The sequence below is a fragment of the Lithobates pipiens genome, unplaced genomic scaffold (genome assembly GCF_037356315.1).
Source record: "Lithobates pipiens isolate NorthernLeopardFrog02 unplaced genomic scaffold, aLitPip1_a1.2 Scaffold_23, whole genome shotgun sequence".
In the NCBI taxonomy this organism is placed as follows: Eukaryota; Metazoa; Chordata; class Amphibia; order Anura; family Ranidae; genus Lithobates; species Lithobates pipiens.
This window is the reverse complement of record NW_027507785.1, coordinates 43915601-43932190: the sequence shown is the minus strand read 5'-3', so window position 1 is coordinate 43932190 and position 16590 is coordinate 43915601. Positions and strand designations below refer to the sequence as shown.

Below are 16590 nucleotides of genomic sequence, written 5' to 3'. Positions count from 1 at the left end.
AAAACACCCTTTAGTTATTAACTATTATTATATTATTATTAAAGGTGAGCTTTTGTTTTTTTTTTAGGTTTTGGGTGGAGTTATGAGGGATTAGAACCCTTGCTGGGTTTTTACGGTATATGTCAGAGCTATATATTTTTTCGTTTTTTTTTACTCTTTATTTTACTTCCTCAGGTGGCCAATCTTCTTCGGCTCTTCCAGATCCCACAGATCAGTTACGCCTCCACTAGTGCCAAGCTGAGCGATAAGTCACGCTACGACTTCTTCGCAAGAACGGTTCCCCCGGACTTCTACCAAGCCAAGGCCATGGCGGATATCTTACGCTTCTTCAACTGGACTTATGTCTCCACTGTGGCGTCTGAAGGAGATTACGGTGAAACCGGCATTGAGGCCTTTGAGCAAGAGGCCCGGGCTCGTAATATCTGCATCGCCACCTCCGAGAAGGTGGGACGCTCCATGAATAAGAAAACCTTTACCAGTGTTATCCGGGCCCTGCAGCAGAAGCCCAGCGCCAAAGTGGTTGTCCTGTTCACCAAGATCGAGGACGCCCGGGAGCTACTGGCAGCAGCACAGCAACTCAACGTCTCCTTCATGTGGGTGGCCAGCGATGGTTGGGGCGCGCTGGAGAGCGTGGTGATGGGCAGTGAGGGGGTCGCTGAAGGTGCCATCACCATAGAGCTGGCATCGTACCCGTTGTGGGAGTTTTCAAAGTACTTCCAGTCCTTGCACCCCTTCAATAACACGCGCAACCCTTTTTTCAGGGAGTTCTGGGAAAACAAGTTCCACTGTCGGCTCGACAGTTTGGACTGCACAAGACACTCACTGCAAGAAGTGAAGTTTGAGCAAGAGTCCAAAATCATGTTTGTGGTAAACGCTGTCTATGCCATGGCGCACGGCCTCCACAATATGTACCAGGCACTGTGCCCCAATGTCACTCAGTTCTGCCCTACGATGGACCCACCCAATGGACGACGCCTCTACCGTGAATTCATTCTTAATGTGAAGTTTGACGGTAAGTTGTGATGCGGGTGATGGAGAAGGCTTCTAAAACCCAACTTCAGACAAATTTATATTAGCCTAGATTAGTGGTCTCCAAACTGGGGCACCTATCTGCCCGCTGACACCAATTAAAAGGCACCATTTCTTTGATGGACAACAACAGAGGGCCACTACTCCTCCCACTGACACCAATGATGGGGCACTATTCCTCCCACTGACACCAAGGATGGGGCACTATTCCTCCCACTGACACCAAGGATGGGGCACTATTCCTCCCACTGACACCAAGGATGGGGCACTATTCCTCCCACTGACACCAATGATGGGGCACTATTCCTCCCACTGACACCAATGATGGGGCACTATTCCTCCCACTGACACCTATGATGGGGCACTATTCCTCCCACTGACACCAACAATGAGGCACTATTCCCCCCACTGACACCAACAATGAGGCGCTATTCCTCCCACTGACACCAGTGATGGGGCACTATTCCTCCCCACTGACACAACATTGGGAGGGTATTCTTCCTACTGACACCAACAAAAGGACACTATTCCTCCCACTGACAGGAATGATGAGGCACTATTTCTCCCATTGACACCAACAATGGAGCACTATTCCTTTCACTGACACTAATGAAAGGGCATTATTCCCCTCACTGACATGAACAATGGGGCACATTCCTCCAACTGACACCAATGATGAGGCACTATTTCTCCCACTGACACCAACAATTGGGCACTGTTCCTTCCACTGACACCGATTGGGCACTGTTCCTCCCACTGACACCAACAATGTGGCACTATTCCTCCCACTGACACCAACAATGGGACACTGTTCCTTCCACTGACACCAACAATGTGGCACTATTCCTCCCACTGACACCAACAATGGGGCACTATTCCTCCTACTTACACCTAAGACAGGACACTACTCCTCCCACTGACACCAACAACGGGGCACTATTCCTCCTACTGACACAAATGATGGGGCACTATTCCTCCCACTAACACCAGCAATGGGGCATTATTCTTTCAATTCACACCAATGATGGGGCACTATTGTTTCCACTGACACCAACAATGGGACATTATTCCTCACACTGACACCAATGATGGGGTAGTATTTCTCCCACTGACACCCAGGATGGGGCAGTATTTCTCCCACTGACACCGAGGATGGAACACTCCTTCCACCTCCCTCTGACTATCACTATTTCACTTCTAGTAAAGTCAATGGATGAGAAGTTTCTGCCTCATTCCTAAACCTGGAAAAATAAAATTCTCCTGTAAACCATCAAGATTATTACTATCACAATTTTCTGGTGCAGGTAAGAAAATAGCAAGAATTTTTTTTTTTGGTTGAATTATAACCATCAGCTCAGAGGTGTAGATACATGGGTCGCAGGGGTTGCCATTGGCCCAGGTTCCATGCTCCAGGGGGGCCCGAGCCCCCCCCCCATGCCTGGATTGGAGAGCGGAGGGCACGGCGCCATGTAGAGGAACCGATTCCTCCATGTAGCCCGCTTCCCCTCCTCTCAATCCGGTAGACATTCAGTGACTGCAGGAGGGAAATGGAGGGCATCAGTTTCTCTATACATCAGTTCCACCACCTCCCTGCCCGGGACCCTGTGTGCTTCCCTGCCCTCCCCCCTAGCACTGCCAAGCTTACCCCTGCATCTGTCAGGATGGAGAGCGGGGAAGGGGCATGCTGTACCGATCACTGACTGTTTTTCGGGGGGGGGGTTTATTCCTTCAAAGCTGGGGCATAGTAAACATTGTTTAACATGCATCAGTTTATGAATAAACAGGAAGCCTCTGTACAGAGGTATTCCTGTTCATTCATTCTGTGCAGCTGAGGCTGCAGAGAAAGGAACCGAGGAATCTGTCCTCAGTCCCAATCTCTGACTCAGAAGTGAGACATCAGGGGTCTGTTTAGATCCCTCATATCTTACCAAAGCCCCCCAATAAGAGTTGGAACTACCAGGGTTGCAAAAGTGGCACTAGTGACTGGGCTCTGGTGTTCTGCCACCATGGGGGGGATCCCAAGACGGCAGAAGGGTGGCCCGCTGCGGAACCGTAATGAAAGGCCCCACGATGGGAGTAAAGGGCCACGGGATCAGTGGGAAGGCCAGGGTGATTTGACCTCCCACGATAATTCGTAAGCTAAGAACTGTAAATCATTGAATTGCCCCGTTCAGTGTGTAACTTTTTTCAATGAAACCTCTTGGGTTGGAATGACACCTCCATGACTTCTTGTTTCTCTCTTTCCAGCTCCCTTCCCTCCCCCAGACACCAGCAGCACTGTGAGATTCGACAAATTTGGAGATGGCATCGGCCGTTACAATATCTTCAATTTCCAGAACACAGACGGTCATTACCACTACGAGAAAGTCGGTTACTGGGCCGAAGAGCTGACGCTCAACACAAGCCTCATCCCTTGGGCCCGTAGCTCTGTGCCTGTGTCCCAGTGCAGCGACCCCTGCAAGAAGAACGAAGTGAAAAGCATGCAGCCTGGAGACGTCTGCTGCTGGATCTGCATCCCGTGCCAACCGCATGAGTACCTCCTGGACGAATTCACCTGTAGGGACTGCGGCCTCGGCTACTGGCCCAATGAGGATCTGAAGGACTGCTTTGAGTTGCCGCAGGAGTATATACGCTGGAGTGATGCCTGGGCATTGGGACCGGTCTGCCTGTCCTGCTTGGGGCTTATTTCAACCCTCTTTGCATTTTGGATCTTCATACAGAACAACAACACCCCAATAGTCAAGGCATCTGGCCGGGAACTTTGCTACATCCTTCTGAGTGGTGTGCTTCTCTGCTACGCCATGACCTTCATATTCATCGCCAAACCTTCCACCAGCGTCTGCACCCTTCGACGCCTTGGGCTTGGATTGTCTTTTGCGATTTGTTATTCGGCCCTGCTCACCAAGACCAACCGCATCGCCCGAATTTTCAATGGAGCTCAGGATGGGGTCCAGCGGCCCAGATTCATAAGCCCGGCCTCCCAAGTAGGCATCTGCCTGGTCCTTATCTCCTGCCAGCTCTTGGTGGTAATGGTCTGGCTTCTTCTGGAGCCGGCTGGGACTCGTAAGGACACAGCTCCAGATAAGAGATATGTGGTGACCCTGAAGTGTAACAGCCGAGATGGAAGCATGCTCTTGTCGTTGTCATACAATGTCCTGCTAGTCCTTCTCTGCACCCTCTACGCGTTCAAGACGCGAAAGTGCCCGGAGAACTTCAACGAGGCCAAGTTTATTGGTTTCACCATGTATACCACCTGCATCATCTGGCTGGCATTTCTACCCATCTTCTACGTCACCTCCAGTGACTACAGGGTGAGCATGGACAGATTATACAATATAAAAGAATGTACTAAAAAAATTATAAATGCCTGCCCAAATAGTACACCGCTCTGCGCTCTTGGAAACCAATATGCAAATATGAAATGCGGTATTTATGTGGTACTCCACTTGCGTGAAATACCCACTTTAAAGCTGCTGCTTTTTTTTTTTTTTTTAAAACACAGAAATATCAACATACATAAAAAATTGCAACTTAAAAAAAGTCCACTTTTTCATATATAGCAGCGCATGCACACTTTTTTTAAAAAGTGAGTTAATTAAAATTCTGATCAGTGTCCAGAAAAGAAGGTGCTTGTTCTATCCGTTCTTTATTGTGATTAAGATGCAGCTTCCACCATGTAGTTCACCACTTGTGGGACACAAACGATCCCCTTTGGGGATGCACTCACCGAACAACCGAGATCAAAAAAGCCTTTAAACTGCCATTTCCACAATCCTTCCTTGGCCACTAGATGTCTCCCTTATTGGAATTCGGTTTTCTCATATAAAAGAGCAAAAATGTCCAAACATAGCGTGATATTGTTTAACACTATTTATTATATAAGAAAACCCAACATATACATGCGTAACAAATAAAAAGATGTTCAAGCATTGAAAAAGTACTGTGCCTTATCTCACTGGTTCAGTTGCGCTCGAGAAGAAACGAACGTTTTCGCTGTGTACCGCAGAAGCTTCACTTCCGCCTTTCCTCAGCTCGCAGGAATGCAGGGATTGAGGCGCACTCGTCACTTCCGGTATGGTTGGTATGGTCAGATGAAGTCGGATATGACGAAACGCGTCAGGGCGTAACCATACCGGAAGTGACGAGTGCGCCTCAATCCCTGCGTTCCTGCGAGCTGAGGAAAGGCGGAAGTGAAGCTTCTGCGGTACACAGCGAAAACGTTCGTTTCTCCTCGAGCGCAACTGAACCAGTGAGATAAGGCACAGTACTTTTTCAATGCTTGAACATCTTTTTATTTGTTATGCATGTATATGTTGGGTTTTCTTATATAATAAATAGTGTTAAACAATATCACGCTATGTTTGGACATTTTTGCTCTTTTATATGAGAAAACCGAATTCCAATAAGGGAGACATCTAGTGGCCAAGGAAGGATTGTGGAAATGGCAGTTTAAAGGCTTTTTTTGATCTCGGTTGTTCGGTGAGTGCATCCCCAAAGGGGATCGTTTGTGTCCCACAAGTGGTGAACTACATGGTGGAAGCTGCATCTTAATCACAATAAAGAACGGATAGAACAAGCACCTTCTTTTCTGGACACTGATCAGAATTTTAATTAACTCACTTTTTAAAAAAAAGTGTGCATGCGCTGCTATATATGAAAAAGTGGACTTTTTTTAAGTTGCAATTTTTTATGTATGTTGATATTTCTATGGAAAGATTACAATTTATAGAGTCCGGTGTAGCAGGTAACATTCAGTCAGGTCTACTCAATGAACCATATGCAGTATACCAGTGATGGCGAACCTTGGCACCCCAGATGTTTTGGAACTACATTTCCCATGATGCTCATGCACCCTGCAGTGTAGTGGAGCATCATGGGAAATGTAGTTCCAAAACACCTGGAGTGCCAAGGTTCGCCATCACTGCAGTATACCATATGGTTACACACCCAAATCCATAGACCTGCTCCTCTTATCATACATGAACAATACAGGTGCTGGCTACTAGAGCCCGTCTCCGTTCTCCATTGAAAGATATGAAAACATATCAGTAACACTCTAAACTTAGCTCCAATTGATGAGTTTATTATCAGTAAAGTACTGAATACAACCCAAAAACCAACCTACCTCAATGCGTTTCACCACTCCTGGCTTGCTCACAAGTTTATCTTTGATCATCTGGTTTTAGGGTGGAGACATGTGGGACACGGTCACTTGTACACTCCAAAAGTAGCTTCTCTTGATGTGTTTATTGATTATCAGCAAAATGACTCTGTACAACATGTCTCCACCAAAAACCAACCTTCCCTCACGTGTTTTACCACTTCTGGCTTGCTCATAAGTCTATTCTTGAACAGCTGGTTTTGCAGGTGGAGACACGTTTGTTCACAGTCACTTTGCACTCCAAACTAGACATGTGCAGAACCAAAAAAATAATTTTGTTTCGTTTCGTTTAGGTTTGTTATTTGAATACATTTGTTTCATACATTTTTCAAATTCGAATTCCGATCGATTCTAAAAGTATTCGAATCAATTTTGAATAGTTTTCGAATTTGAAAAGTTTTCGCACTCAAAAAATCTTCCAATTCGAAAAGTTTTTCAATTCGAAAAAATCTTCAAATTGATTCGAAAACTTTTAGAATCGATGCGAATTTGAATTTGTTTAGTTAAATTTGTTTCATTAGTTTCTTTGGTTTTCAGGATTTTGTTTTGTTTTTTTTCGTTTTCGAATCAATTTCAAATAGTTTTTTAATTCGAAACGTTTTCAAATTCGAAAAATCATCTAATTCAAAAAGTTTTTCTATTCGAAAAATCTTCAAATTCGAAAAATCTTCAAATTCGAAAAATCTTCAAATTCGAAAAGTTTTCAGATTTTGAAAGTTTTCTGATTCAAAATATAAATAAAATATTTTGCGCAGCACTGTTTATATGTTTTTAAGTTTTCTAATTCGAAAAGTTTTCCAATTCGAAGTTTTCCAATTCCAAAAGTTTTCCAATTCCAAAAGTTTTCCAATTCCAAAAATTTTCCAGTTTGAATAGTTTTCCAATTTGAAAAGTTTTCCAAATTGAAAAGTTTTCCAATTTGAATAGTTTTCCAATTTCCAGCGAAAATAAAACAGAATAGAAAATAATGGAATATAATATTTTTTTTCTATTCTATTCCTTTATTTTCTATTCTATTTTATTCTCTTTGGAAATTTGAAACCTATTCAAATTCCAAAAGTAATCGAAAACTATTCGAATTTGAATTACATCCAAATTTTTTTTTTTGTTTAAATTCAGTACTATTCTAATTCAGAAATTCAAAAAGTTTTCAAATCAATTTTGAATAGTTTTCAAATTCGAAAAGTTTTCACGTTCAAAAAATCTTTGAATTCGAAAAGTTTTCCAATTTGAAAAATCTTCAAATTGAGTCGAAAACTTTTAGAATCGATTCGAATTTATTTGAATACATTTGTTTCATAAAATTCGTTTCATTAGTTTCATTTGTTTTCAGGATTTTGTTTTCTTTATTCATCTTTGAATCAACTTCGAAAAGTTTTCCAATTTAAAAAGTTTTCCAATTCCAAAAGTTTTCCAATTCCAAAAGTTTTCCAATACCCAAAGGTTTTCCAATTTGAATAGTTTTTTCAATTTGAATAGTTTTCCAATTTCCAACGAAAATAAAACAGAATAGAAAATAATGGAATATAATATTTTTTTCTTTTCTAATTTGAAACCTATTCATATTCCAAAGGTAATCGAAAACTATTTAAATTTGAATTACATTCGATTTTTTTTTCCTTATTTCGGATTTGTTTAAAATCGGTACTATTCTGATTCAGAAATTCAAAAAAGTTTTCAAATCAATTTTGAATAGTTTTCCAATTCAAAAAGTTTTCACACTCAAAAAATCTTCGAATTCAAAAAATTTTCAAACTGATTCGAAAACTTTTAGAATCGATTTGAATTTATTTGAATAAATTTGTTTCGTTAAATTTGTTTCATTAGTTTCATTTGTTTTCAGCATTTCATTTTGTTTATTCATCTTCAAATCAACTTCGAATAGTTTTCGAATTCGAAAAGTTTTCCAATTTAAAAAGTTTTCCAATTACAAAAGTTTTCCAATTTGAATAGTTTTCCAATTTGAATAGTTTTCCAATTTCCAACGAAAATAAAACAGAATAGAAAATAATGGAATATAATATTTTTTTTTTCTATTCTATTCCTTTATTTTCTATTCTATTTTATTCTCTTTGGAAATTTTAAACCTATTCAAATTTCAAAAGTAATCGAAAACTATTTGAATTTGAATTACATCCGAATTTTTTTTTCGTTAATTTCGGATTTGTTTAAATTCGGTACTATTCTAATTCAGAAATTCAAAAAAGTTTTCGAATCAATTTTAAATAGTTTTCAAATTCAAAAAGTTTTCACACTCAAAAAATCTTCGAATTCGAAAACTTTTAGAATCGATCCGAATTCGAATTTATTTGAATAAATTTGTTTCGTTAAATTTGTTTCATTAGTTTCATTTGTTTTCAGGATTTAGTTTTGTTTATTCATCTTTGAATCAATTTCAAAAAGTTTTCGAATTCGAAAAATTTTCAAATTCGAAAAATCTTTGAATTCGAAAAGTTTTCCAATTTGAAAAGTTTTCCAATTCGAAAAGTTTTCCAATTTGAATAGTTTTCCAATTTCCAACAAAAATAAAAGAATAGAAAATAATGGAATATAATGATTTTGTTTTCTATTCTATTCCTTTATTTTCTATTCTATTTTATTCTCTTTGAAAAATCTTCAAATTGATTCGAAAACTTTTAGAATCTATACGAATTCAAATTTATTTGAATAAATTTGTTTAGTTAAATTTATTTCATTAGTTTCATTCATTTTCAGGATTTTGTTTATTCGTCTTCGAATCAATTTCGAATAGTTTTCGAATTTGAAAAATTTTCACATTCGAAAAATCGTCGAATTCAAAAAGTTTTCCAATTCGAAAAATCTTCAAATTCGAAAAGTTTTCCAAATTTGGAAAGTTTTCCAAATCGAAAAGTTTTCCAATTTAAAAAGTTTTCCAATTCAAAAAGTTTTCCAATTCGAAAGGTTTTCCAATTTGAAAAGTTTTCCTATTCAAAAAGTTTTCCAATTTGAAAAGTTTTCCCATTAGAAAAATTTTCGATTTCAAATAATAATATTTTTTTTCTATTCTATTCCTTTATTTTCTATTCTATTTTATTCTCTTTGGAAATTGGAAAAGTATTCGAATTTTGAAAACTATTTGAATTCGAATTTAAAAAACTATTCGAATTCAAAAAGTATTTGAAAAACTATTAGAATTAGAATTTCGTCTGAATTTTTTTTTTCGTTATTTCAGATTGGTTTAAATTTGGTACTATTTGGAAATTCAGCTACATCCGAATTTTTTCCGAAAAATAAAAATTCATCCGAATTTTAATTTGCAACGAAACAAATCGCACATGTCTACTCCAAACTTAGCTCCTCTTGATTTGTTTATTGATTGTCTGTAAAGTAACTGAATAAAACATGTCTCCACCTGTTGAGTCCTGACCTCAACCCGATAGAACACCTTTTGGGATAAATTGGAGCGGAGACTGTGAGCCAGGCCTTCTTATCCAACATCAGTGCCTGACCTCACAAATGTTCTTCTGGAAGAACAGTCAAACATTCCCATAGACACCCTCCTAAACCTTGTGGACGGCCTTCCCATAAGAGTTGAAGCTGTTATAGCTGCAAAGGGCGGAGCCAACTCAATATTGAGCCCTACGGACTAAGACTGGGATGCCATCGAAGTTAATGTGCGTGTAAGGGCAGGCATCCCAATACTTTTGGTAATATAGTGTAGGTAAGGAATAGCAGGGCAGGATAGGTAAGCTAAAGGGTCACAGTATGTGTCTTGACAGACAGTGGAGGAGGAAGCAGCGCTGGAAGCTGTAGGTAAGGTGGCAATATGGGGTTGATTTGCTAAAACTGGAGAGTAGAGAATCCGGTGCAACTCTGCAAAGAAACCAATCAGCTTCCAGGTTTTATTGTCAAAGCTTAAATTGAACAAGCTAAAGTTAGAAGCTGATTGGCTCCCATGCACAGCTGCACCAGGTTCTGAGTGCTCCAGTTTAAGTAAGTCTCCCCCCCTACGTGTCTTGTCATACAGTACGGTGATGATGTGTGTTTGGTCTGCTGTGCCCTATGTGCGGTTGTAGAGTTCCTATTCCGAGAGATGTACATTTATAAAAATAAACCCATTAAGAAGTCCACAAGTACATAAAAAAATAAAATATATATATATATATATTATTTTTTTTTGCATGCACGGCTTCCAGAAAACAGCAATTATTCTTTCATCCTCTCAGATATAAATATAGAACCTTATTTACAGAGACCCCGCTGTGCCAAAAATACCGCATGGAGAAAAGATGAATGTCTTCTCCATGGCCACAGATGGCAAAGCGTTTCCTCCCGTAGTCACAGTGGGCAGCGCCGCACATACCGCTCCCCCTCAGGGTTTGTACACACAAGCTTTTCTCTCCAAACTCCAAGACTTGTCAGGTAGCCGTGACATTTAGCGACCATTTCTAAAGCTTTCCTGAAGTGACAAAAAAGGGGATCAGGAAATTTTCCACTAAATATTACATAGTTAATATGTACATCAGTGCCTCTTCCATGGAAGGATTGTAGGAGCTAGTTTTATGCATATAATAAATATATAAAATGTACATATATGACCAAAGCAATGTGGACCCCCTCCAAATGATTGCGTTCAGGTGTCTCCAGTGAAGGGTCCTGGTAATACTCCATCATACAAAGACATTGTAGTAGACAATTGTGCTTTTCCAACCTTGTGGTAACAGTTTGGTGAAGACCATTGTCTGTTCCCCCATGACTAGCCCCTGTGTACAAAGCCAGATCCATAAAGACATGGTGTGACCAGATTGGTGTGGAGGAACTGGAGTGTCCTGCACAGAGCCCTGACCTCAACCCTACTGAACACCTTTGGGATGGATCCATATTAATGGGCCATGTGGGGCACCTCCATATTAATAGTCATAGTTCTGGAATGGGATGCCCTGCAAGCTTATAGGAGTGTGATGGCCAGGTGACCACAAATCCAGCTCCATAAAGACATGGATTGACCAGATTGGTGTGGAGGAACTTGAATCTCCTGCACAGAGCGCTGACCTCATCCCTACTGATCACCTTTGAGATGAATTGGAACACCAAAAAGCCTGGTCTTTTTTTCTGGTGCCCAACGTGGGGCCAAACATGTGTGTCGGGTCTTTTCATACAATATCAGTACCTGACCTCCCAAACAGGCACAAATCCCATAAAACAAGCCTTTTCAGAAGGGGGGAAGATGTTATAGCCACAAAGGATGCAATCCCATATTAATGGCTATGGTGGGGCAACTCCATATTAATTAATGGCCATTGTTTTGGAGTGGGATTTCCTACGAGCTTATAGCGGTGTAATACTCAGGTGTTCACAAAAGCCACCTCCATAAAGATATGCTGTGGCCAGTTTGGTGCAGAGGAACTCAAGTGTCCTGCACAGAGCCATGACCTCAACCCCACTGATCACCTTTGAGATGAATTGGAACACCAAAAAGCCTGGTCTTTTTTTCTGGTGCCCAACGTGGGGCCAAACATGTGTGTTGGGTCTTTTCATACAATATCAGTACCTGACCTCCCAAACAGGCACAAATCCCATAAAACAAGCCTTTTCAGAAGGGGGGAAGATGTTATAGCCACAAAGGATGCAATCCCATATTAATGGCTATGGTGGGGCAACTCCATATTAATTAATGGCCATTGTTTTGGAGTGGGATTTCCTACGAGCTTATAGCGGTGTAATACTCAGGTGTTCACAAAAGCCACCTCCATAAAGATATGCTGTGGCCAGTTTGGTGCAGAGGAACTCAAGTGTCCTGCACAGAGCCATGACCTCAACCCTACTGATCACCTTTGAGATGAATTGGAACACCAAAAAGCCTGGTCTTTTTTCTGGTGCCCAACGTGGGGCCAAACATGTGTGTTGGGTCTTTTCATACAATATCAGTACCTGACCTCCCAAACAAGCACAAATCCTATAAAACAAGCCTTTTCAGAAGGGGGGAAGATGTTATAGCCACAAAGGATGCAATCCCATATTAATGGCTATGGTGGGGCAACTCCATATTAATTAATGGCCATTGTTTTGGAGTGGTATTTCCTACAAGCGTATAGCGGTGTAATACTCAGGTGTTCACAAAAGCCACCTCCATAAAGATATGCTGTGGCCAGTTTGGTGCAGAGGAACTCAAGTGTCCTGCACAGAGCCATGACCTCAACCCTACTGAACATCAATGGAATGAAATGGAACACCTATGGTGAGACGGGTCTTTTTTTCTGGCGCCCAACATGGGGCCAAACATGGTGATTCAGATCTTTTCATCCAATATCAGTACTTGACCTCACAAATGGGCACAAATTCACACAGACAAGCCTTCCCAGAAGGGTGGAAGATTTTATATCCACAAAGGATGCAATCCCAATTAATGGCCATGGTGTGGCAACTCCATATTAATAAATGGCCATTGTTTTAGAATGGGATTCCCTACAAGCTTATAAGGGTTCGATGGTCAGATGTCCACAAAGTTCCATAAAGACATGGTTTGACAAATTTTCGTGTGGAGGAACTCAAGTGTCCTGCACAGAACCCTGACCCCAACCCTACTGAACACCATTGGGATGAATTGGAGTATCAATGAGATGTCCAACCAGTTCATAAAGGTGTGGTGATCAGGAGCCCTCAAAAGTTTGGCCATATAGTGTGACCTTGTCTAATCTGTATTTTATGTTTTAGGTTTTGTGTGAATCATAAATAAGCTTCAATATGACTCTTGGACACTCTTCTGTCTCCGTCTCTCAGGTTCAGACCACTACTCTGTGTGTCTCGGTCAGCCTCAGTGGCTCGGTGGTCCTGGGATGCCTCTTCACCCCAAAACTTCACATCATCATGTTCCAGCCACAGAAAAATGTCACCAGTCACCGTAGTGCCACCAACCGATTCAGCGCCACCGGAGCAGGTGGATCCCACAGTGAGTATGGCCATCCAGGGCAACTTTAGGGCAGTAGTTCCCAACCTCAGTCCTCACATACCCCCAACAGGTCAGAGTTTCATCCATGCTTTAAATCAAGGTGACCGGCTTGGTATTAATGGCAGCTTAATTATCTACTGAAAATTCCCAAAATATGAACTTACTGGGGTTACTTGAACACTGACCCTAGAAACCAGGGGTTGGGAACAAACTGGCCTGGGATAAGGACAGCTGAAGTGGCTACAGAAAAATGAAAGGGAGGTGTTGGACATGCTTACCATCCCGTGCAGTTTTCTTGGTGTAGTAACAGAATGAGCGACAGTGCAATTTTTACTGAAGCCCTGTAAAAAAAAAATGTGCACATGTGCATACTAATTGCTAGAATGACCTGTCTTCACCTATGGGAGGTTAGAATGTAATATCCTCATACGATGGGGTGTTTAAAAAGGTATTCTAATCTACAGGGGTCTAGAAGGAGGCATCCCTGCTTACTGTGATTTAGAGTAAGGTATGCCTACTGGGGTCTAGAATAAGGTATCCCCACCTACTAATTTCTTAAGTTAGTCATCTCCACTTTCTGGGGTCTAGAATGAGTCATCTCCACTTACTGGGGTCTAAAAGGAGACATTCCTACTTTTTGTGATTTAGACTGAGTTACCCCTTCATACCTACTAAGGTCTGCAAGGAAGTAACCCTGTCTTCTAATTGCTAGAATAACCCATCTCCACCTACTGGAGCCTAGAATAAGATACCCCCATCTACTGGGGTCTAGGATGAAATATCCCCATCTACTAGGGTCTAGCATGAGAACATCCTAATTTACTGGGTTCTAGAGTGAGATATCCCCATCTATTGGGGTCTAGAATTAAATATCTCCATCTACTTGGGTCTAGAATGAGATTTCCCCATCTACTGGGGTCTAGAATGAGATATCCCCATCTATTGGGGTCTAGAATGGGGTACCCTCATCTACTGGGGTCTAGAATGAGATACCCCCATTTACTGGGGTCTAGGATAAAATAGCCTCATCTACTGGGGTCTAGAATAAGATACCCCCATTTACTGGGGTCTAGGATGAAATATCCCCATCTACTGGGGTCTAGAATGAGATATCCCCATCTACTGAGGTCTAGGATGAGATATTCCCATCTACTGAGGTCTAGGATGAGGTAACCCCATCTACTCTACTGGGGTCTAGAATGAGATACCCCCATCTACTGGGGTCTAGGATGAAATATCCCCATCTACTAGGGTCTAGCATGAGAACATCCTAATTAACTGGGTTCTAGAGTGAGATATCCCCATCTATTGGGGTCTAGAATTAAATATCCCCATCTACTTGGGTCTAGAATGAGATTTCCCCATCTACTGAGGTCTAGAATGAGATATCCCCATCTATTGGGGTCTAGAATGGGGTACCCCCATCTACTGGGGTCTAGAATGAGATACCCCCATTTACTGGGGTCTAGGATAAAATAGCCTCATCTACTGGGGTCTAGAATAAGATACCCCCATTTACTGGGGTCTAGGATGAAATATCCCCATCTACTGGGGTCTAGAATGAGATATCCCCATCTACTGAGGTCTAGGATGAGATATCCCCATCTACTGGGGTCTAGAATGAGGTACCCCCATCTAGTCTACTGGGGTCTAGAATGAGATATTCCCATCTACTTGGATCTAGAATGAGAAAATCGCCATTTACTTAGATATAGAATGAAATATCCCCATGTGTTGGGGTTTAGAAATAAGTATTCTCACCTACTGGGGTCTGAAGGGAGGTAGCCCTCTGCTGGTATTTACAGCGAGGAATCCCTGCTATGGCTCATTAAATAAGTCCTGAAGGTCGAGAAGATCCTTTCAACAACACCAGACCTGTTTATATGCCAGAAAACGCCAACCCAATGGTAAACTATAACATTATTGTGAACCATTGTCTAACCCTTTGTCAATCAGCAAAACCACGTCACACAGTGAGGGGGTGCCCCAGTTAAGAGCATGGCACACTTTAGAGGGGAACTTTTTTTTTCCCCTATCGAGACCGCATAGCAAAATTAGAGCTTAAAAGAGAAGTATGGGGTACTGCTTTTTTGCAGATTTATACTTACCTACAGTGCCTTGCGAAAGTATTCGGCCCCCTTGAACTTTTCAACCTTTTGCCACATTTCAGGCTTCAAACATAAAGATATAAAATGTAAATTTTTTGTGAAGAATCACCAACAAGTGGGACACAATTGTGAAGTGGAACGAAATCTATTGGATTTTTTTTACTTTTTTAGCAAATAAAAAACTGAAAAGTGGTGCGTGCAAAATTATTCGGCCCCTTTACTTTCAGTGCAGCAAACTCACTCCAGAAGTTCAGCGAGGATCTCTGAATGATCCAATGTTGTCCTAAATGACTGATGGTGATAAATAGAATCCACCTGTGTGTAATCAAGTCTCTGTATAAATGCACCTGCTCTGTGATAGTCTCAGGGTTCTGTTGAAAGCGCAGAGAGCATCATGAAGACCAAGGAACACACCAGGCAGGTCCGTAATACTGTTGTGGAGAAGTTTAAAGCCGGATTTGGATACTAAAAGATTTCCCAAGCTTTAAACAACCCAAGGAGCACTGTGCAAGCGATCATTTTGAAATGGAAGGAGTATCAGACCACTGCAAATCTACCAAGACCTGGCCGTCCCTCTAAACTTTCAGCTCAGACAAGGAGAAGACTGATCAGAGATGCAGCCAAGAGGCCCATGATCACTCTGGATGAACTGCAGAGAACTACAGCTGAGGTGGGAGAGTCTGTCCATAGGACAACAATCAGTCGTACACTGCACAAATCTGCCCTTTATGGAAGAGTGGCAAGAAGAAAGCCATTTCTCAAAGATATCCATAAAAAGTCTCGTCTGAAGTTTGCCACAAGCCACCTGGGAGACACACCAAACATGTGGAAGAAGGTGCTCTGGTCACATGAAACCAAAATCCAACTTTTTGCCCACAATGCAAAACTATATGTTTGGCATAAAAGCAACACAGCTCATCACCCTCAACACACCATCCCCACTGTCACACATGGTGGTGGCAGCATCATGGTTTGGGCCTGATTTTCTTCAGCAGGGACAGGGAAGATGGTTAAAATTGAGGGGAAGATGGATGCAGCCAAATACAGGACCATTCTGGATGAAAACCTGTTGGAGTCTGCAAAAGACCTGAACTGGGACGGAGATTTATCTTCCAACAAGACAATGATCCCAAACATACAGCAAAATCTACAAAGGAATGGTTCACAAATAAACGTATCCAGGTGTTAGAATGGCCAAGTCAAAGTCCAGACCTGAATCCAATCGAGAATCTGTGGAAAGAGCTGAAAACTGCTGTTCACAAACGCTCTCCATCCAACCTCACTGAGCTCCAGCTGTTTTGCAAGGAAGAATGGGCAAGAATTTCAGTCTCTCGATGTGCAAAACTGATAGAGACACCCCAAGCGACTTGCAGCTGTAATCG

General features: G+C 41.6%; 1 protein-coding gene across 2 annotated transcripts in view; it reads left to right on the top strand.

Moving 5' to 3' along the window:
• Window positions 1-16590, top strand: part of GRM2 (glutamate metabotropic receptor 2) — a 71961-nt gene that overhangs the window by 38490 nt on the left and 16881 nt on the right. For both annotated transcript variants that reach the window (XM_077451496.1, XM_077451497.1), the window contains exons 3-5: window positions 175-1012; window positions 3277-4340; window positions 12932-13100. In XM_077451496.1, the coding sequence (XP_077307622.1) occupies window positions 175-1012; window positions 3277-4340; window positions 12932-13100 (2071 nt within the window). The remainder of the gene's footprint in view (window positions 1-174; window positions 1013-3276; window positions 4341-12931; window positions 13101-16590) is intronic.